The sequence below is a fragment of the Heptranchias perlo genome, chromosome 8, assembly GCF_035084215.1.
Source record: "Heptranchias perlo isolate sHepPer1 chromosome 8, sHepPer1.hap1, whole genome shotgun sequence".
Classification (NCBI taxonomy): Eukaryota; Metazoa; Chordata; class Chondrichthyes; order Hexanchiformes; family Hexanchidae; genus Heptranchias; species Heptranchias perlo.
Genome location: NC_090332.1, coordinates 23,595,105 through 23,617,094, shown reverse-complemented (window position 1 = coordinate 23,617,094; position 21,990 = coordinate 23,595,105). Strand labels below are relative to the sequence as shown.

Sequence of the window (21,990 nt, the reverse complement as noted above, 5' to 3'; positions counted from 1 at the left end):
TCTATGTCCTCTAGTTCCTCAACTCTCCACTAGGGGAAACAGATACTCCCTGTCTACTCTATCTGGGCCCCTCATAATTTTGTACACCTCAATCAAGTCACCCCTCAGCCTCCTCTGCTCCAAGGAAAACAACCCCAGCCTATCCAATCTCTCCTCGTAGCTACAATTTTCAAGCCCTGGCAACATTCTTGTAAATCTTCTCTGCACTCTCTCCAAAGCAATTACGTCCTTCCTGTAATATGGTAACCAGAACTGCGCACAATACTCCAGCTGTGGCCTTACCAGCGTTTTATACAGTTTTTTTATTCGTTCACGGGATATGGGCGTCGCCGGCAAGGCCGGCATTTATTGCCCATCCCTAATTGCCCTCGAGAAGGTGGTGGTGAGCCGCCTTCTTGAACCGCTGCAGTCCGTGTGGTGACTGTTCTCCCACAGTGCTGTTAGGAAGGGAGTTCCAGGATTTTGACCCAGCGACAATGAAGGAACGGCGATATATTTCCAAGTCGGGATGGTGTGTGACTTGGAGGGGAACGTGCAGGTGGTGTTGTTCCCATGCGCCTGCTGCCCTTGTCCTTCTAGGTGGTAGAGGTCGCGGGTTTGGGAGGTGCTGTCGAAGAAGCCTTGGCGAGTTGCTGCAGTGCATCCTGTGGATGGTGCACACTGCAGCCACAGTGCGCCGGTGGTGAAGGGAGTGAATGTTTAGGGTGGTGGATGGGGTGCCAATCAAGCGGGCTGCTTTATCTTGGATGGTGTCGAGCTTCTTGAGTGTTGTTGGAGCTGCACTCATCCAGGCAAGTGGAGAGTATTCCATCACACTCCTGACTTGTGCCTTGTAGATGGTGGAAAGGCTTTGGGGAGTCAGGAGGTGAGTCACTCGCCGCAGAATACCCAGCCTCTGACCTGTTCTTGCAGCCACGGTATTTATATGGCTGGTCCAGTTAAGTTTCTGGTCAATGGTGACCCCCAGGATGTTGATGGTGGGGGATTCGGCGATGGTAATGCCGTTGAATGTCAAGGGGAGGTGGTTAGACTCTCTCTTGTTGGAGATGGTCATTGCCTGGCACTTATCTGGCGCGAATGTTACTTGCCACTTATGAGCCCAAGCCTGGATGTTGTCCAGGTCTTGCTGCATGCAGGCTCGGACTGCTTCATTATCTGAGGGGTTGCGAATGGAACTGAACACTGTGCAGTCATCAGCGAACATCCCCATTTCTGACCTTATGATGGTGGCAAATGGAGTTCATTACATCCCTGCTTTTGTATCCTATACCTTGGCTAATGACGGAAAGCATTCCGTATGCCTTCTTCACAACCTTATCAAGGTACTGCCACCTTCAGGGACCTGTGCACATGCACTCCAAGGTCTCTCACTTCCTCTACCCCTCTCAATATATTCCCGTTTACTGCATATTCCCTTTTACTGTTTGCCCTCCCAAGTGCATTACTTCACACTTCTCCGGGTTGAACTCCATTTGCCACTTTTCCACCCACTCTACCAACCCATTGATATCTTCTTGGAATCTACAGTTATCCTCCTCACTATTAACTTCTAGTATCTACTCTATCGAATTCTTTTCATCACCTCAATTAGATCTCCCTTCAACCTACTAAACTCAAGGAAATACAAGCCATGTTTATGCAACCTGTCCTCATAATTTAACCTTTTAAGCCTTGGTATGATTCTGGGGACTGCGTCGTACCCCCTCCAAGGCCAATATATCCTTCCTGAGGTGGTGTGCTCAAAACCGAACACCATACTCCAGATGAGGTCCATCTAAGGCCCTGTATAACTGAAGCATCATTTCCTCCCTTTTGTAGTGCAACCCCCTTGAGATAAAGGCCAACATTCCATTAGCCTTTTTGACTGCTTTTTGATGGTACACTAGCTTTTAGTGACTTCTGTACCTGGGCACCCAAATCTCTTGGCTCCTCCACAACTCCTAGTTTCTCGCCATTAAGAAAATATTCGGATATGTCTTTCTTGGATCCAAAGTAGGTGACCTCAAACTTCCCCACACTGAACTCCACCTACCACAGTTTTGTCCACTCATTTAATCTGTTTTATGTCTCTAACTTCCTGCTCCAATCTACACAATTTACTGTACCTTCTTACTTAGTGCCACCTGCAAACTTGGATGTAGAACTCTCCATTCCTTCATCCAAGCCATTGATATATATGGTAAAAAGCTGAGGCCCCAGTACAGATTCCTGGGGAATACCACTTGTCAATACGGGCCCCCAGAACCAAGATGGCAACCATCTGAGCTTCCATGGCAGCAGTCTTAGCTGCCATGGCAGCTGTCAAAGCTATCACAGAGGCTCCATCATGGTGGGTGCCACTGTCATGTTCATGGAGCTCACTGTGTTGGACAGAACGGTCTCCGTGCTCTGCACGAGGCCTTGATACAAGTTGGAGCTGGACTCCTCCATGCTCTGCAACATTGCGCAAGCTCGCTGACAGGCTACCCAGTATATCTAGCATTTCCTGATGAATCCTCATCAGCCTTCTTTGGAAGCTTGGATCCTCGAAGTGAGCATCTGAGCCCCCTGCAGGAGAGTTAGTATGTGATCTCAACCTCCAGTGAGCTGGCACTTTTGTCGACCATTCCTCTGTCCTAGCTCGTGCACACTTTTCCCCTCCTGCGTGCCCATTTTTGGGCGCGATCGAATTTCTAGGAACATGTCTTTAACTGAGCCAGGGGTAAAGCATTAACGTGTTTTCTGTTGAGAAGCACACACTGATTCATAATGTGAGGCTGCAGCAAGCAATAACATCACATACCACTCGTATAATTTGTACATTTGCTTAGAATTACTGTCCAGTTATAAACAAATGCAGGTCTTTCATTGTCCTGTGAGCATTGCCTTGCAATTGACCTTTGGATGAATTTGTGAATAAGCAACTTTGAAAATAGTAATAATTATAGTCATTAACCAAGTGATTCTTAATGTCTTTTAAGCTTAATCATGTGAGGTGAAAGGGATAAGCAGATTAAAGACTGGAAGGTTGGGAACGTGATTTCTGTGCCACCTGTTTGTTTTTTTTTACCCATTTTGCTCCGGTGGTAGTTTATCTTCCATTTTGCTTGCGATGTTATTTCTTCTGAAAGTTCTTGATCTAATGAAAAAGTTTTAACTATGGAAGCTATGAAGCATTTCAATGAAAATAATGGTCTGAAACTTTGGCAGGGTGGTAAATATTTTCTTTTCAAAGATGTGAACCTAATCATCAACTTAACTTGATGCCCGTCTGTTCTTGCATGCCTTACTGTTGGCACCCCTTCCACAGTGAATGTGTTCTTTGGTTGCATTGGGATTGGCATTATCCCCAAGTAGCAAGAGGAGCTACCCTACATGACAATCTTACAAAATTCTTTTGCAATGTTAGTAAGAAACCATCTTCATCGTGTTTGACAAATCTATAAGAGTTTCTTGAGGGTATAACTAGCAGGGTGGATAAGGGGGAATCAATAGATGTAGTATATTTGGATTTTCAAAAGGCATTTGATAAGGTGCCACACGAGGTTGTTACACAAGATTAGGGTTCATGGGATTGGGAGTAATATAATAGCATGGATCGAGGATTGGTTAATGGATAGAAAACCGAGAGTAGGAAAAAACGGGTCATTTTCAGGTTGGCAGGCTGCAACTAATGGGGTGCCACAAGGATCAGTGATTGGGCCTCAGCTATTTACAATATATATTAATGACTTAGATGAGGGGACCGAGTGTAATGTATCCAAGTTTGCTGGTGATACAAAGTTGGTGGGAAAGTAAGCTATGAGGAGGATGCAAAGAGGCTGGAAAGGGATATAGACAAGATATATGATTGGGCAAGAAGGTGGCAGATGAAGTTTAATGAGGGAAATATGAAATTATCCACTTTGGTAGGAAGAATAGAACAGCAGAATATTTTTTAAAAGGTGAGAGACTAAGAAATGTTGGTATTCAGAGGGATTTGTACATAAATCACAGAAAGTTAACATGCAGGTACAGCAAGCAATTATGAAGGCAATAGTATGTTAGCCTTTATTGCAAGGGGGTTGGAATATAAGAGTTAGGAGGTCTTGCTGCAATTATGTAGGGCTCTGGTGAAACCACACCTGGAGTACTGTGCACAGTTTTGCTCTCCTTACCTAAGGAAGGATATACTTACCTTTTAGAGTAGGTACAACAAAAGTCACTAGATTGATTCCTGGGATGAGAGGGTTGTCCCTTGAGGAGAGATTGAGTAGAATTGGCCTATATCCTCTGGAGTTTAGAAGAATGAGAAGTGATCACACTGAAATGTATAAAATTCTGAGAGGGCTTGACAGGGTCGATGCTGAGAGGCTGTTTCCCCTGGCTGAAGAGTCTAGAACTAAGGGTCATAATCTCAAGATACGGGGTTGGCCATTTAGGATTGAGATGAGGAAAAATTTCTTCACTCAGACGGTCATGAATATTTGGAATTCTCTACCCCAGAGGGCTGTGGATGCTCAGTCATTGAGTATATTCAAGACTGAGATCGACAGATTTTTGGACACTAAAGGAATCAAGGTATATGGGGATAGAGCAGGAAAGTGGAGTTGAGGTAGAAGATCAGCCATGATCTTATTGAATGGGGGAGCAGGCTCGAGTGGCCGTATGGCCTACTCCTGCTCCTATTTCTTATGTTCTTGTGTTTATGAAGAATGTTTGGCAAATCTTTTTGTTTATATAAACATACAATGCATTGATGCAAATCATGTTGCATTACATCATTTTGTCATTTACACATGGTTTCAACAAGATTAATATAAAGCTCTTTTGACTCTTCTCCCTCTCCAGAGAAAAAGTGGTTCACCAAACTATTTTCAATTAAGAAGTGACCGTTAACCTTTAGAATTCTCTCAAGTCCAGGGAAATCTCTGTCATCTTGGGTCAACTGGTTTTGTAAGTTTTCAGCTCATACACTGTGACACTGAAAATAATATTAAAATTACAGAAGTAGCTACTGAAGGATGCTGCCAAAGTGTATATTTGTGTGAATATACTTGACGCCGGAAGGGTTAATATTTGAATGTATTACTCTAGACACAATGGGCACGATTTTAAAAGGGTGGCAGGATGGCAGCGGTGGGGGGGTGAACATGCGAGTGGGTAACCCGAATAATAAAAACTTACAACACGATCGCAACTTAATTGGTGGTCATTAATCTTGTTTCCGGGTTTGCCGTCCGAAAGTTGCGCAGCGGGCGGACTGCGCACCCGCATGACCTGCTGTCAGCTGGAGCATCTAGATTTAAAGGGCCATTGCTCCAGTGGATTTGCTGAAGCAAGGAACAAGATGACACAATCGAGCAGCACAGGGGCAAGGCTGCTCCAAGATTCAGCGATGCCTCACTTGAGGTGCTGCTGGCTGGGGTGTGGAGGAGGACAGAACTATTTTACCCAGGCAACAGGAGGAAGCGCCTGCCTGTGCCACCAAGAATGCCTGGCTTGAGGTGGCAGAGGAGGTTACGAGCAGGAGCAACATATCCCGCACTTGGGTCCAGTGCAGGAAATGTTTCAATGATCTAACAAGGTCAGCAAAAGTGAGTACACTTACTGATTCTCCTGTATTCCATGTCACACATCAACACCACCGCGCCCCCCGCCAACATCATTCTGCACTACTCCATCTCATCACTCCTCGCACCCACTTAAGGCTCATCCTCAACTTACCTGCACTTCCTCAGCACTTCCTCACCTCCCCATTTGTGAGCCCATCTCTACCACTCACCCCAGTTCTGATCCAATGTGATGTCTCTGTCTGATACTCACCCTCTGATAAACCTCTTTCATGGTCAGCCTCTACCATAGCAATGCATTCACCCGCTGATCACTTCACCATCACTCACTCACAAGTCTGTTCTTTCTCCCCTTCTAGGAGAAGAGAGCGCAAAATACACGCGAGAGGGCAAGGACTGAAGGGGGGCCACAACAAATAGTGGTCCTCACAGAGGCAGAGGAGGAGGTCCTGGAGATCAGCCACACCCTCGAGTGCCTGTCTGTCGGGGACGCCGAGACTGGCACCCCACAAATGTCTGGTGACACAACTTTAACATGCATCTTACACAACATGAATTGATGTTAACAATGCTTGGCATGTTGAACACCTCAGTATGCTTATCACAACATGACACATCTGTGATGATGTTTAATAATGCCTTCTGTTCTCTCACAGGTCATAGACTGCAGTGACAGGAGAGGACGATTCCTCAGAGGAGCTCCCGGCCTCTGAGGGTGCACTGTCACATCTTAGTGAGTCATTCACCAGCGCAGATACTCACACCTCGGTGGGACCTAGTAGTCAGTTAGTTGGGTTGGCACCTGGTGAGTCACCACACACAAGTGAGCACGAGCAGACACTGGTGGCAGGGCAGCTGTGGAGAGTCCGAGTCGGTGGGCGCACTCCTCTCCAGACTCTGCTCAGCTGGACGCAGATGCTGAACCCCGGGGGGCATCCTTTATAAGGAGAATGATGGAGGGGCAGCAGCACATTTGCGAGGTACTGGAACAGGTACCACACACACTCTCCACAATAGCGCAGAGGATGGAGGAGTCCAACTCCTGCATTAGTGGAATGGTGGCACAGGTTACGTGAGGGAATCTCTGAGATAGTCTCACATGGACATGAGGGCATCTCTGAGATAGTGCCGCAGGTAAGTGCGGGAATGTCTGTGATGGAGAGAAGGCTAGCCTCCATTGAGCTTCATGCACGGCTCAAAAATGAGTCCATTCAGGCCCTGACAACGGCCGTTCGGACTCAGGGTGAACAACATTCTGCCACCTTAAACAAGCAGACAGAAACTTTACAACTGGGCTTACAAGACATCACACATGTCCTCCAAACTGTTCTCCGGCAGGGTGGTAGGAGTGATTTGGGCCTGGTCCAGGAGAGGGACGATGGCGAAAGGGGACATGGAAGTGGGGACACCACTCAAAGCATTCCCACCTCTCACCCGTTGCCCCCCTCTCAACCAGTACTCACAATGCTGCCTCCTCTCCAGGTAGCTGAGTCTGCCCCTGCACAGGTGCAGGTGGAGCAGTCCCCAGAGGGCGTAGGCCGAAAGCATCTAAGCAGTCCCGGCATGGACATGAGCAACCTGCCACTATCTCTGCTGCAGCTACAGGGGATGCACCACATAGAAGTAGCAGGAAGAGAAAGGCTAAGGTCGATTGATCACGAAGGGTATGCACAGGGGTGTCTGACAGTGTCATGTTTTTCATTATATTTGTTTTTTGATAGTCACATTAAATGTTATCATTCTCACCAGTACTGCCACATCTTGCTCATTCTTGACTGCCTTTTGTGATCGCGCCCTTTCATGAGCTTCATCATGAAAGGCGAGACTTGATGCCACCCAGTGGGTGACTTTACAGTGGGTGTATGTGTAGTTGCAGGACTGTTTTGTTGGTGCTGCTCTTTCCAGGTGGTGTGAGGACTGGACTATTCTCACTTTTTGATCTTATGAGAAGTGTTCACATATGAGTGACTCCCTGGCCTCACGAGCAGCCAGGTGAGCCGCTGCTCTGCCGATGGGTTTGCCGTCGTCCTCCTCCTCCTCCTCCTGCTGCTGCTCCTGGTGCTGCTGCTCCTCAATGTTCATTGCAGATGTAAATGCTGGATGAGGGCATGGGGCCTCATCAACCGGTACCCCTCTCTATTGCACCATGTTATGCAGGACACAACACACTATTATAATGCAACCCACTCTCGCTGGTGCATATTGAAGCGCTCCCCCAGAACGATCAAGGCACCGAAATCGCATCCTGTTGCATGTTCAGTGACCGACCTGGTGGTGATGTGGCTGTCGTTGTATCGATGCTGTTGCTTGCTGATGGGGTTCCTCAGAGGTGTCATCAGCCATGTGTGCAGGGGGTATCCCTTGTCCCCGAGGAGCCAGCCCTTAAGGCTGTTCAGTGCGTGGAAGAGACCCGGGATGTTGGATTCCCTCAGAATGAACGAATCGTGGCAGCTGCCAGCGAATCTCGCACACACGTGAAGAAATCTTTTGCGGTGGTCACAAACGAGCTGAGCGTTGATAGACTGATAACCCTTCCTGTTGATGAACAGTCCTGGCTCGTGTGGAGGTGCTCGGATTGCTAAATGCGTGCAATCAATTGCACCCTGTACCCGTGGCAAGCCAGCCACAGAATGGAATCCCACTGCCTTCTCCGTCTGGCTGAGGTTGTCCTTGGGGAAGTTGACGTATTGCGTGGCCCTGTGAAACAAACCGCCGGTGACCTGTCTTATGCACTTATGGGCAAACGACTGAGAGACCCCAGCGATGTCACCGGTGGCACCCTGGAATGATCCGGAGGCGAAGAAGCTGAGGGCAGTGGTCGCTTTAACAGCGACAGGTAATGAGATACCACCAGGCCCAGCCGGGAGCAGCTCGGCATGAAGGAGGCTGCAGATGTCTGCGATCACCTGGCGTCTCACTCTCAGCCTCCGTATGCACTGCTCCTCAGATAGGTCCGGGAAGTTCAGCCTCAGTCTGTAGACCCTCTGATGAGAGTAGTGCCTCCTGCAATGTCAGTCCCTCTTTGTTCCCTTCTCTGCTCTTGTGCAAATGCCTGTGCACAGCACTTTGTTGTGGAACTCCAAGTGGCGGATGTGCACGCCATGCCTAGCAAGGATGGTGATGTTCCTCGTCCTCAGATGTAGTGGTGAATGCAGCCCCTCCCATCCTGATGGTATCAGTTTGAGAAGGTCCAAAAAGTTGGTAAGTATATGTAAACAGAACAATTCTGAGTGGAAACCAAGAATTTTCAGTCTAAACACAAAGATCTTTCAGCTAAAAGTTTGTCTGAGAGAACTGAGTGCCCTGACCTTTTATTCCCATCTGTCAAACAGGGATTTAATTGTCCAAATGGCTGCCGGCTGAAACCCGACTACTTTCCCATGGCGTGTTTCACACAGCACAGGAAACTTGTTGAGGCAGCATTGAAATCGCTTTCCTTCATTCTTAATTAGATTTATGTACATTACAAGTACTTTAAGTACTTGAATTACTACTTTAAATATTGTTCCGTCGGCTTTAATTGCCAGCGGGACTTCGGGGTTCGGGAATGGTGAGCGCACCCCGATGGCTTTGTGTCGTGCGCTTTCTTCGGCCTGTTGAAACCCAGATTTCTGCCCGCTCCTCAAAAACCCAATTTTCTTTGCCCCAACGCAACCGCACTTTTCTTTTAAAATTGTGCCCAATATCATTGCATTACAGTTTTGCAGAATAGATCTTTATTTTATTATTCCCAATTGAAGAAGACAATTAGACCAGATTAAACCCATAGGCAGATTTGTTTAGGGGTATATGGCAAAACAAATCACATGCATAGCTTTCTTTAGCATGTTAAAGCGAAAATTAATTGTAATTTTTTTTCATTGTTTTAATTTCAAAAACAGGTACTGATGGTTAGACTCCCCTGTTTAAAATGTATTGTTTCAGTGCACACCGCTGAAAAAATTATTCTTCCAATTTAGCAAAACATCAGGAGCATACCATTCCAGAAATCTGATGTGTGCATGCATACGTTGTACAAAGACGGATCCAGTGGGTGGTGTTATTTATGTTCCTTTAATTGTGGACAATAATATTAAATGCTGCACAGATGTAGCCTCCAGTGACACTACAACAGCTGTCTAAACATGTTTTTATTTAGTTTTGATGTACTTGGATGAAGACAATACATTCTGGTGACACAAACCTGATGTGCTTTATGAATTCACTGAGGACTTATGCCTCAAGTTAATCTCAAAACAGAACTTGTACATGTTGAACATGTTGCTTTTTTCAATACTGTCTTATTGCTTAATGCCTTCCCACGCAACAATGAGAGGATCTTTAATTATTTGCTATGCTTGCAACTGTTTTGAGTGGGAAAGCTTTAATGTCAGATTAGTTTTGTTTGATGAATTGTGACCATCTCAAATGGTCTCAATTACTTTAATTTTATCTCGTGACCACTAGTGACTATCCTCCTGAATCCAAAGGTAAGCGGGGTCTCTTTGGGCTCAAATTGTCTGCAAGAGGGACACTGATGGAAGATTGGAACTTCTGTGGCAGAATCTATAATGCAAGTCAGGCAGGATCGCAGTACCCTAATGACCCATTGATGTTTGACCAAGCAGCCTGGCTTGTTAATTGGACCTGGCAGGTAATCCTACATGACAGTTCCTAATAGATGGATGGTCCTAGCTGGACAAGCAGTGCGAAGCTTGCCAGTGCTTTGTGCTGATAAACTGCACAGTTTTAGTTAGTTAAATTCCAGCAGTACACCTACATCTCCATTATTCAAGCCTGTCTAGTTGCTTTCCATAGATGGCATGCTGCCCACTGTTATATGATGTGCAGTTCTAGCCTGTCTGATTCACTTCATCATTTTCTTCCCTGCTGGCATGCATATTTCTGCTGTTGAATGCACTCTACTTTTAGCCCTCCAATCATTCTATTCAACCCTACTTTTACAATGTATTTTTCAGCCTTTCTCCATTTTTTAATATTATTGATTTGCAATTTCTGATCTTTTCACATGAGTTCCAGAAGGTATTTTATATCCAGAGAATTTTGGCCAATGTTAGACTCCTGTAACTTTTTTTGAGATATCACTTTCTGTTAACAATCTTCCGTGGTATTTGCATAGAATTACATAGAATTTTACAGCACAGAAACAGCCATTCGGCCCAACAGGCCTATGCTGGTGTTAATGCTCAACATGAGCCTCCTCCAACCTTACTTCATCTCATCCTATCAACATATCTTTCTATTCCTTTCTCCCTTATGTCCTTATCTAGCTTCCCCTTAAATGCATCTATGTTAATCGCCTCAACCACTCCATGTGGTAGCAAGTTCTACATTCTCACCACTAAAGAAGCTTCTCCTGAATTCCTTATTGGATTTATTAGTGACTGTCTTATATTTATGGCCTCTAGTTTTGGACTCCCCCACAAGTGGAAACTTCTGTAGGTCTACCCACCGATCCCCTTCATAAGTGTAAAGACCTCTATCACGTCACCTCTCAGTCTTCTCTTTTCTAGAGAAAAGAGCCCCAGACAGTTCAGCCTTTCCTGATAGTTGTACCCTCTCAGTTCTGGTATCATCCTTGTAAATATTTTTTGCACTTTCTCCAGTGCGTGGATATCCTTTTTGTAATATAGAGACCAGAAAAGTACTCCAAGTGTGGTCGAACCAAGGTTCTATTTAAGTTTAACATAACTACTCTGCTTTTGAATTCTCTTCCTCTACAAATGAATCCCAGTGCTTTGTTTGCACTTTCGATGACATTGTTAGCTTGCGTTGCTACTTTTTAATGATTTGTGAATCTGTATCCCTAGATCCCTTTGCACCTCTACCCCATTTAGACTCTTCTTTTCCAAGGAGTAGATGGCCTCCTTATTCCTCCTACCAAAGTGCAGCACCTCAACCTTATCTATATTGAAATTCATTTGCCATTTACGTGTCCATTCTGCAAATTTGTTCATGTTTTCTTGTATTTTATCGCAGTCTTCCTCAGTAATAACTATATTTCCCAATTTGGTGTCATCCCCAAATTTTGATATTGTACTTCTGATTCCCGAGTCCAAATCGTTTATGTAAATGGTGAATAACAGTGGTCCCAGCACTATGGAACACCATTTCCCACCTTCCGCCAGTCTGAGCAACTACCTTCAACCCCTACTCTCCGTTTTCTGTTTTGTAGCCAGTTGCTATCCATTCTGCTACTTGTCCCCTGACTCCACATGCTCTGACCTTGGTCATGAGTCTACTATGCGGTACCTTACCGAAGGCCTTTTAAAAGTCCATGTATATTACATCCACTGTATTACCCTTGTCTATTCTTTCTGGTGCTTCTTCAAAGAATTTAATAAGGTCAAGCATGACCTTCCCTTTTGAAATCCATGCTGACTATTCTTTTTTATATTTTCAGTTTCTAGATGTTTTTCTGTTACATCTTTGAGTAAAGATTCCAATACCTTTCCTACCACCGATGTTAAGCTAACTGGTCTATAGTTCCCTGGATGTGTTCTATCTCCCTTTTTGAATATAGGAATAACATTAGCTGTTCATCAGCCCACGGGCACCATTCCCTTTTCTATTGATTTATATATGTATACTAGTGCCTCTGCTACCTTTTCCTTAGCTTCTTGGAGTATGCGTGGATGCAACCCATCCAGACCCAGGGTTTTATACTCTGAGTTTGTCTAGTTTATCAATTATCTCCCCCCTTTCTACCTTAAATGTCTTAATATCCATTTTGATCTCTTTTTATAATGTCATGTCCACCTTGTTAGTCTCCCTGGTAAAAACCCTTGGGGTGCATCTGCATTCAACTGTGTTATTAATTTCTGTCAGCTACTTTTTTTTTATCATTACTGACTGTCTGCAGTTAGCATTTGAATGGTTTCAAGTTTTCAGATTTTTAAGAACAACTTTTTTTGTAGCTCAACATTCTATTGGCTTTGTTTTTTACTGCGGAGTATTGGCTGAACATGTTGATTGTTGAGTTTGCTAAGACTGCTAGGTTTCTTTCAACTTCACCCTTAGCTATTATCGTGAAGTGTGCATGTTGCCCATTCTTCTTTCCTATATGCAATACATCTGCATTAAATTTCATCTTACATATTTTGCTTAGCTCATTCTGTAGTTTCTGGGCCGTTTCCTTCAATTTCACTGTCCTTCCTAGTTTGGCATCATCTTAGAAACATTGGATTCGTTACAGCACAGAAGGAGGCCATTGAGCCTGTGCCGGGCTCTTTGTAAAAGCTAATCTGCGTCCTCTGGTTCTCGACCCTTCCGCCAAAGGGAACAGTTTCTCTTTATTTACTTTACCTAAACCTGTCATGATTTTGGAGACTTCTATCAAATCTCCTCTCAACCTTCTCTGCTCTAAGGAGAACAACGCCAGCTTCTCCAGTCTATACATGGAACTGAAGTCCCTCATCCCTGGAACCATTCTAATAAATCTTTTCTGCACCCTCTCTAAGGCCTTCACATCTTTCCTAAAGTGCGGTGCCCAGAATTGGACACAATACTCCAGTTGTGGCCGAACCAGTGTTTTATAAAGGTTCAACATAACTGCCTTGCTTTTGTACTCTATGCCTCTAATTATAAAGCCCAGGATCCCGCATCTTTTTTAACCGATTTCTCAACTGTCCTGCCACCTTCAAAGATTTGTGCACATGTACCCACAGATCTCTCTGTTCCTGCACCCCCTTTAGAATTGTACCATTTAGTTTATATTGCCTCTCCTCATTCTTCCTGCCAAAATGTATCACTTCACACTTCTCTGCATTTAATTTCATCTGCCATGTGTCCGCCCATTCTACCAGCATGTCTATGTCCTCTTGAAGTCTATTACTACCCTCCAATTTTGTTTTGACTGCCTTGTGTATTTACATAAATACCACTTATTATTTTATTTTCACTGTATCTGGAACTTGTTTTCAAAATTGCAGAACTTGGACAGCAAATCATGCGAAAGTGTAGAAGTATGATGGATTTGACACAGTTCATAACACTTTGCAACAAATCATTTACATTATTCATAGCCAACCATGACACATAAGTGCTTTCACCAATGAGGTAGATCTGGCAAATCACACGTAAATTACAGCCTGCTCACGAGTGGAAACCTTAATCAAATTCATAGCTTGTAGCGGGTTTTCAATTGGGGGGAAAAAATCATTTAAATGGTGTTTTTGTGATGAGCCTTCAATGTTATCGTAAAATGCAGGCTTTGTTTTAAAAAAATTAATTAATTTTTTCATTTAACAGTAGAATAGTATCTTACAAGTATTATATTGTAAGTGTTTATTAATGCATCTTGTATTATGAGGCCTAAATTGCCAATACACAGCTGCATATAACAAATATGGCTGCAGTAGGATCCATTTATTTGCTTGAAAGATATTCCGAAATGTACTATTATGACTCTTTTTTTTTATTTGCTGGCAGTAAGGCAGTGTAGGATTAGTCTGGTTTCCTTTGCCAAATCTCATAACAGTGCCCTTTATTTTCTCCCAAGGAAAAAAAAATACAGATGTTTCAAAGGAATTTTAGAATGCACCAGTGGAATTTATGTTGTAGCTACCTCCACATTAATGTAGTATTTTCTGCTTTCCAGATGCAACAGTTGGAGAGGCAAGTAATTGATGCCAACCGTCGTGCTGAGAAGGCTTACCAGCAGGTAGTGTATAAGCAAATATGCCTGTTCCTCGCCTAGGATATAGATTTTCTTATGTAGCCATGAGCCTTAAATGTCACTTCTTCACACTTAGAATCATTAACTTGTAGGCACACTGCTGCCATCTGATGCAGTCAATGCTGACTTGGTTGAAGCACACAGAAAAATTGGACAGCTGTTTTGCAAACATGCATGTGTATCCTATTGGACAAATGTTTTCAGAGCCAGAGAACTGAAATTAAAGACCGTTTTGTCCAGATTATGTATTTTTTTTCATTCTCATTTGTCTTGATAATTACCACCTTTCTTGGTGAGGAAGATGGGATTAGGTCTAAATGAATTTAGCAGTAATATCTAACCATTTTCCTTCTACTAGGGATTTCATATCTTTCCAGTATTATGAGTGATTAAAATAAATGGTGTTCAGGTCATGTGAACTGTAAATTGGGAAATAAGGACCAAAATTTTAAAAACTGGAAGGGACCTTCCTACTGCATCTTCTCGCACTATTTTCTGTTCCTCTCCACATTCTGTATCCTTCCCATGTCTCCTGTGGCATTTCTTACATTTGTTGAGCTCCATAATATCTATTGCCTTGCCAGAGCACTGTAGAATAATTGATGTTATATTGCAGTCTGAGGCTGTAGCTTGGCTGTTAAATGCTTAGTTGTTTTCCTCTTTGGATTTGAATTTGTTTCAACTTGCTGATTGGTTTATTATAAATATTGTTGTATTATTATTGTAAAAAAAGTACAAAAACATGTTTTTTAAAAAAAGCACCTAGATAATGTGAAACTTGATGATATACACAAAGAAATTCCTTCGTGCGATCTCTAGTTCTATGCTGAGTTAGCAAATCTCAACAAGGGTGGAGATGGATACAGTAATTGATTTCAGCATCCACCCCAGGCCAAGGAGAGTAAAAAAATGAAACCAGATTGCTGCTTCTGATGTCTGGCCAGGATCTCTAGTAGGGATGGGATATGGTTGAATTCTCTTCCACTCTTCACTGTCCCGGCTCACACACACAAACAATTACTACTTGAGTGGAGTACTGGAGAGCTGTTGGCATCGGTGGAATGTACCTCAGCATAACTCAACACGACTGAAGGGAAAAGAGAGAAAATCATGGAGAAAAAAAAAGCCCTGATTTTAAAAAAATCACATTGGTACAGTAACAAGTGTTCTCTCACTGACATTGGGTGATAAGATGCACTGTTGGGACAGTGTAGAAGAAATTTTATAGCAGAAATAACCATCTCATTTCACCCATTAATTTTCCTTTGAGTATTTGTTTGGCAAGAAGGTTCACAGTACACGCATTCTAAAGCGCACATCCCACAACATTAGATTGATCCTGATTGACACCGGCTCCAGCTGTACCGAAACTAAACCACAAAGTACTAGATTGTAGGAGAGGGGAGGAAATGTCAAGGAAAAAATAGGCTGTTTGAATGTGGAGGCATCACAAGTTGTGTCTGATCCTGAACCACATAGTTCCAGACCTTATTCCTGAATTGTTATCTGTATTTGAATACTGCAAAATGGGAATTATAAAGCACCATCACCTTTGAAGTCCCGATGGATCCATCTTTGGTCCCGTCCTCTTCTTTACCTACCTGCTGTCCCTTGGAAACATCATTCACAGCCATGAAATCAGATTCCACTGATGACACCCAACTCTACCTCTCTACCAACTCTATTAACCCCTCCACGGCCTTTATGCTATTACACTGCTTGTCCAACATCCAGTCTTGGATGAGTCTTAATTTCCTCCATCTAAATAGTGGGAAGACTGAAAGCATTGTCTTCTGCCTCCATCACCAACCCTACTCCCTTGCCACTGACTCCATCCCCTTTCCCAGCCACTGTCTCATGATGAACCAGATTGTTCGCAACCTCGGCATTCTATTTGACCCAGACCTGAACTTCTGACATCATGGCCTAGAGTTAAAACACCCCAAGCCTCATTTTTGAAGCAGCGGGTGAGTTTCTAAATGACACTGTTGCTCACCCACTGAAAACTGGCCTGGAGTTAAAATCAGGGCCCAGGCCAGTTAGAAACTCACCCGCGGCAACACAAAACAGGTCTGGGCTATTTTAACTCCTGGGCCCCATTAACATGCCGCCGGTCCTTCCTCCCTCTGCCCCAGAACAGCTGTGAAGTGGACAAGAAGCGCCTGCCAGTTGGTGGAAAATCAAGCGGCCTAGGCAGGTAGACGTGTGGAATAGGGTTCCGGGAGAGTCTCATAGGAGGGGAGGGAATAGTTAGGGCAGTGGAGGCCTAAACTTTCTTTTTGTGGTCCAGAATTGAACTCCTGCTCCTCCTGATCTCACAAGGAAAGTAAAAACACTGGGAAGAAAAAGGAAGTGAAAATAATTAGGATGAAAATAGAAATTAATAGGAGAGAGAAAAAAAGACGTAAAGGAGGGGGAAGAGAAATACCAGTGAATGAAAGTAAGAGAAACAAAGTGAAGCAGGAGAGTGAAAAACAGAAATGAAGGAAGAAATTGAAAGAATTTCTTTGTGGCCTTCGCCGTCTGTATCCATAGCTGGAAGGGGTTACAAGAATATTTTTGGTCCATTTTCTTTGTCTTTTCAGAGTTTCTGATTTTGTCTTCAGGGAATGAATCATTTTCCTGGATATGTCACTGCCATAATAAGAATGCATTAGGCATACATACCAACAAAACCAAAGTATTAGTAAAAGATTTGGAAGCGGTGGTTAACAAACCACTTCTGCAAATGTTTGCTTCTCACATTGTTACAAATGGGAAATAGTTCTAAGCAATTGAGCCAAGTGATTCTTTCAGCATGATGATTTCATTCAGGAAAGTCACTGTCTGGATTTTACTTTGGCACTATGAGGCTATAGTACCATAAAATGCTTCTGCCAGGAAAAGCCTGTCCCACTGAGATGTCACTGGAATTTGGGATCAGATGTGAAATCTCTCATTGAGTTATCGTAGAATTTTACTTTGAGTCAACAGGAGTAGCCAAGCTATAATCCTTCAGTGGTGTCCCAACAGATACTGGCTGTTGTGTTTTTTTTTCTTTTTATAGACAAAATTATTCAATCTGTTTTGAGCAATGATTTGATTTGTTTTATGCCCCTAGGTTCGTGTTATGGAAGAGAAGCTAAAAACAGCCAATATCCAGACCAGTGAATCGGAGAATAGGTTGTATAAGAGCTGTCAGGAGCTGGAGACCTTTATACTGGAAAAGGACGATGTCATACAGCGTTTAGAACTTCAGCTGGATGAACAGGTTTGCTGTCACAGTGATTACTTCAAGTTCCATTTGAGTAGTTCGTTCCTTGGTGACTTAGAAATGCATATTGGTTAAATATGAAATTTAAAGTGTTATTTTAAAATACTACATTTTGATTTGATGCCTTCAACAGGAACAGCCTGTACATCATCTTCGCATCTCCAAATATTTTCATCTCTTTATTCAAGTTTTGTTTAATTTTACTCCATTTTCACTACTCCCCAAAAAATATCAACCCCACACACAGTCATTCACACACACACACACACGCATAATGATATTATGCAGAAATGATTTAAGTCTACATAGATATAGGATTTGAGCACTCCCCTTTAGTTCTATTGATTTCCAAATGTCTATTGTGAAAGCACATTTACCAATAACTAAAATGATTGAAGTAAAACGACAAAAATGCTCAGTAGAATCCCTGATTTGCATGAGTTGCTGAAAATATGCATCTTGGATTAACTGATCAATCATATTGCCAGTATCTCACAAAATAGTTACTAATGAGGAAAGCCATCTGACCCATTTTAATTCATCCATCCAGAGAGGTCCAAATATCCCCATTGTAGCATCCAATTGTCTCTTAAATGATTCTAGTCTTTGCCTCCACTATTCTATCTGGAGGTTTATTCCACATGTTGATCTCTGTTTGTGTGAGGAAGAATTTCCTGAGTGATTCTTCCCCTGCTTGTTGCCTTTTTATATAATTTTTAATTTGTCAAATGTAAGCAGTGATGTCTAAACTGCTGCCCCCTCTATGCTTCTGTGGGTCCCTTAGTTCTCTCTCCCACTCATTGTTCCTGCTTTTCTCCATCTCCTGGAGTTGTAAGTGATGCCCTGGGTTTGAATCCTTTAGCAATATATTACCTCTGATGTCAGAAACAAAGTACCAAGACGTGCTAAGAAAAACATAATGGAATCAAATTTTTAAAAAGTAAAAGAATCCCAGTGGATATGTACTTTATTAAAATTACTTTCCACTCATTTAATTTAAATCTGCAGAGGTGTGATCCTGGCAATTACGCCAGGATTGCACCTACTATGAAATTCCAGTACTGACCCTGCCAAAATTCACAGGGTTGAGAGGGCCTCCATGAATGGGCCTTTGGCATTTTCAGAACAGTGCTTCCCTGCCGAGGACCCCAGAAATGCCACCGTAAGCTCGTACAGCTGCAGTCCCCTCCCGGAAAAGGAATCTGACTCCCCCAGCAGCCCACTCTGTCAAGAGGCCAATTTAAAATATATTTTAAAAATTCCTCCCCAATTTTCTGGAGTCCATGGCCCAATCCCAGTCTGGACCCCAAGTCCCGACCCCAGTCTGGACCTCCACTTCCACCACTATCAGCTAAGAACACTTGGTAAGACAAGACGTACCATGGTACGCCAGGTCCTAATTGACAGCATAGGAGCAGGAAATCCCTATTTAGGGAGTGCCATCCACACGGCCCATCCCCTTATGTCGATTTCTTTGTGGGGAAGCTCCTCACCAAATTTGTAGCTGTTTCACTGGACTCCCACTATTTAAGGTGGGAGTCTGCCAGAAAGGCCATACAATTTTGGGGCCTATATTAAAAATGTTTCATACTAATGCACTACTGAACATGACAGTGATAGGACATGGAATATGGGGATTAGATAACTGAGATGCTTAAAGCAGCTTCCTTTTACTACTGGTTTCAAATACAACACAAACTATGGGACAAAGGCCTTCTCTCTCGTTCAGCTTTAATAATTCTGTGTCCTAAGGGTCTTTCTTTAGACCATCAGAATCCAGTTCCTAGTTGATAGAAGCTTACAACATAAAATTACCTACACACTGGCATTGAATTACAGTCTTACACAGAAAGTACATGGGACTTATGTGGAAGGTGGAAACAATGATACTGATGTGAAATGCATTGCTGGAACAGAACAGAACAGAAGAAACTTTACTTGCATTTGACCATGCTACACCTGAAGACTGTGTGTTGATGATACCAGGTCCTAAAATGGAAAAGTTGTGCTATGGGGTATATTTTCATCTGTGTGAAGTGGCGACGTGTTCCATTTCCAAATACTGGCATCCCTCATGTGAATAAAAACAAAAATTTACTTTTAAAATATAAATTTCAAAAAATTATAGTGGAACACAGGCAATTTCAGACTGCAAGTTGCAAGTCTTGGCCTGGCCAACAGAGGGAGGCACTGAGTGGAGCAGCCAGACACTTCCTAAAAAGGGAAGTAAATTTGGTTTGAGTTTCTCTAAGAACTCAAACCAAGAGCAATGTTCCTTCTGCAGAGTATTTGTATGAGCCTTAAAAATATATATCTAGTGAGACTTTACATTCCAGATTTGATAAGGCTTAAATAAACATTAAAAGGCAATTTTAACTCCTGCCACCTGGCGGGAACTGACCGGGTGGTAGCGGAGTTAAAATTGCTTCAGGAGACTTCCTGCTTGCTTCTTGCCCACTGCCATCTTAACAGCACTGTTCTTTTAGACGTCTAAGGCACTCGCCACAAGTGAGGCCTCATGAATATGTGTAAATATTGAAAATTCGGGAGAGCCCAGCTTTTGGGTCAGTACCCTGCTTCCACACCTTCAATAAGCACATAGTTTATGATGGGTGTCATTCCTGGAATTTTAATTTAGTTGCATGAAAACAACAACAACAACTTGCATTTATATAGTGCCTTTAATATGGTAAAATATCCCAAGGCAATTCACAGGAGCTTTATCAAACAAAGTTTGACACCGAGCCACACAGGTGACCAAAAGTTTAGTCAAAGAGGTAGGTTGTAAGGAGGAAGAGGAGCAGCAGCAGCAGGCTGCCCTACTACAAGGAACAGCAATTAGGCCTGTTAGGAGACAACATGAGGGAGGGCAAGAAGACCTACTACCTGATGAGCTCAGTAGCCATGTTTTGCCTTTGGCAATGAAAGTCACCACCGCCCTTTCCAGGGTGCTACAATGGACATTTCTTGCATCCTTCAATCTACAGTTCATAAATGCATCAAGCAGATCACCAATGATGTCTTTGCCAGCGCCAATGACTACATTACTTTCCCAATGGAACCCAACAATCAGAATGAAAAGGTTCTAGGATTTGCTGAAGTGGCTTGCTTCCCTTGTGTGCAGGGGGTCATAAACTGTACACATGTAACCCTTAGAACATCAGGAAACCAGCCAGGAGCATTTGTGAACATGTAAGTGTTTCATTCCATCAATGAGCAGCTGGTCAGTGATTACCACCACAGAATAATGCACTTCTGTGCCAAGTTTCCAGGCAACTGTCATGATTCCCTCATTCTGTGTCAGTCAACTATCCCCTGCACTATTCCATCCATCACAAAACATTAAAGAATGGGTGCAAGAGGACAAGGGCTACCCCCTCCACAAATGGCTTGTGACAACCCTCCATTACCCCAGCACGCCTGCAGAGACAAACCAGAGCCATGGGACCATCAAGGTGATCATCGAGGACACAATTGGGCTCCTGAAGCAATGGTTTGGGTGTCTGAATAGGTCTGGGAAGTTTGATTGCGGTACTTCGGTTAACCTGCTCACTTCTCTCAAATGCTCCACAATCTCCAGGAGCGTACGCCGGCAACATTTAAAGGGAGAAATCATTTAAATCATTTAAATTAGGGTCCTGCGCATTGTGTATTGACTTCAACAGGGATGATAATCAGGAGAGATGTATAACGGACAGAGATGTATCACCCATTTTACACTATTGGCCTAAGTCAAAATTACTCCCATTCTTTTTCCATTTATTTATTTTATTGCTACTGCCCCTGAAGGTGCTGAATTTTGCTGGGGTGCCAGTTGCTCTCAGATATCTTGTTCAAGTGGCCATTTCTCGTGTTTCAGACCAGATATAAGTGTTGGCAGGGTATTTGATTGTGAAAGGTATCACAGCTAAACCAGTTCCTATCCGCAACTGAGGTGCACACATGCACAGCTTCCATTAGAGGCTACGAATAGTGATCAAGATTGGGGACACTGGCTGATCTTCCCCTCCCTAATGCAGAGGCTTTAAGGCCAATTGTAACACCCTTGCTGCCAACCCTGTTGAGATCAGTTAATTCAGTACCTCCTCGGACATGACCATGGACCTTCTGGCCTTTGTGGCTATGTTGTATTAAGGGATATGGGCCAAAGGCAGGTATATGGAGTTAGATCACAGATCAGCCATGATCTTATCAAATGGCGGAGCAGGCACGAGGGGCTGAATGGCCTACTCCTGTTCCTATGTTCCTATGTATGCTGGCTTTACCAACTGAGCTTTCAGGGGAACTTTAATTCTGTTTTAATGACAGCATTTGTGAGTCAAAGACATGTCCAGGTAGCAGAGATGAGTAATATAGTCAAACTGAATTCTGAAGTAAAATTGACTCAAATTGAATTTTCAAAATATATATATTCTACCACATGTAGCTAGTGGGGGGGGAAGTACATAATTTCACACTTCCTTAGCCCACCAAGTCCCAGGTCTAAAACACTGGGGAGTAAGCAAGCTTGTGCTGATAAATATCTATTC

General features: G+C 43.3%; 1 protein-coding gene across 1 annotated transcript in view; it reads left to right on the top strand.

The window, feature by feature from the left end:
- plekhh2 (pleckstrin homology domain containing, family H (with MyTH4 domain) member 2) overlaps positions 1–21,990 on the top strand; it is a 107,533-nt gene that overhangs the window by 21,261 nt on the left and 64,282 nt on the right. The window contains exons 3-4 of the mRNA XM_067988801.1: positions 14,131–14,193; positions 17,309–17,458. Of these exons, the coding sequence (XP_067844902.1) occupies positions 14,131–14,193; positions 17,309–17,458 (213 nt within the window). The remainder of the gene's footprint in view (positions 1–14,130; positions 14,194–17,308; positions 17,459–21,990) is intronic.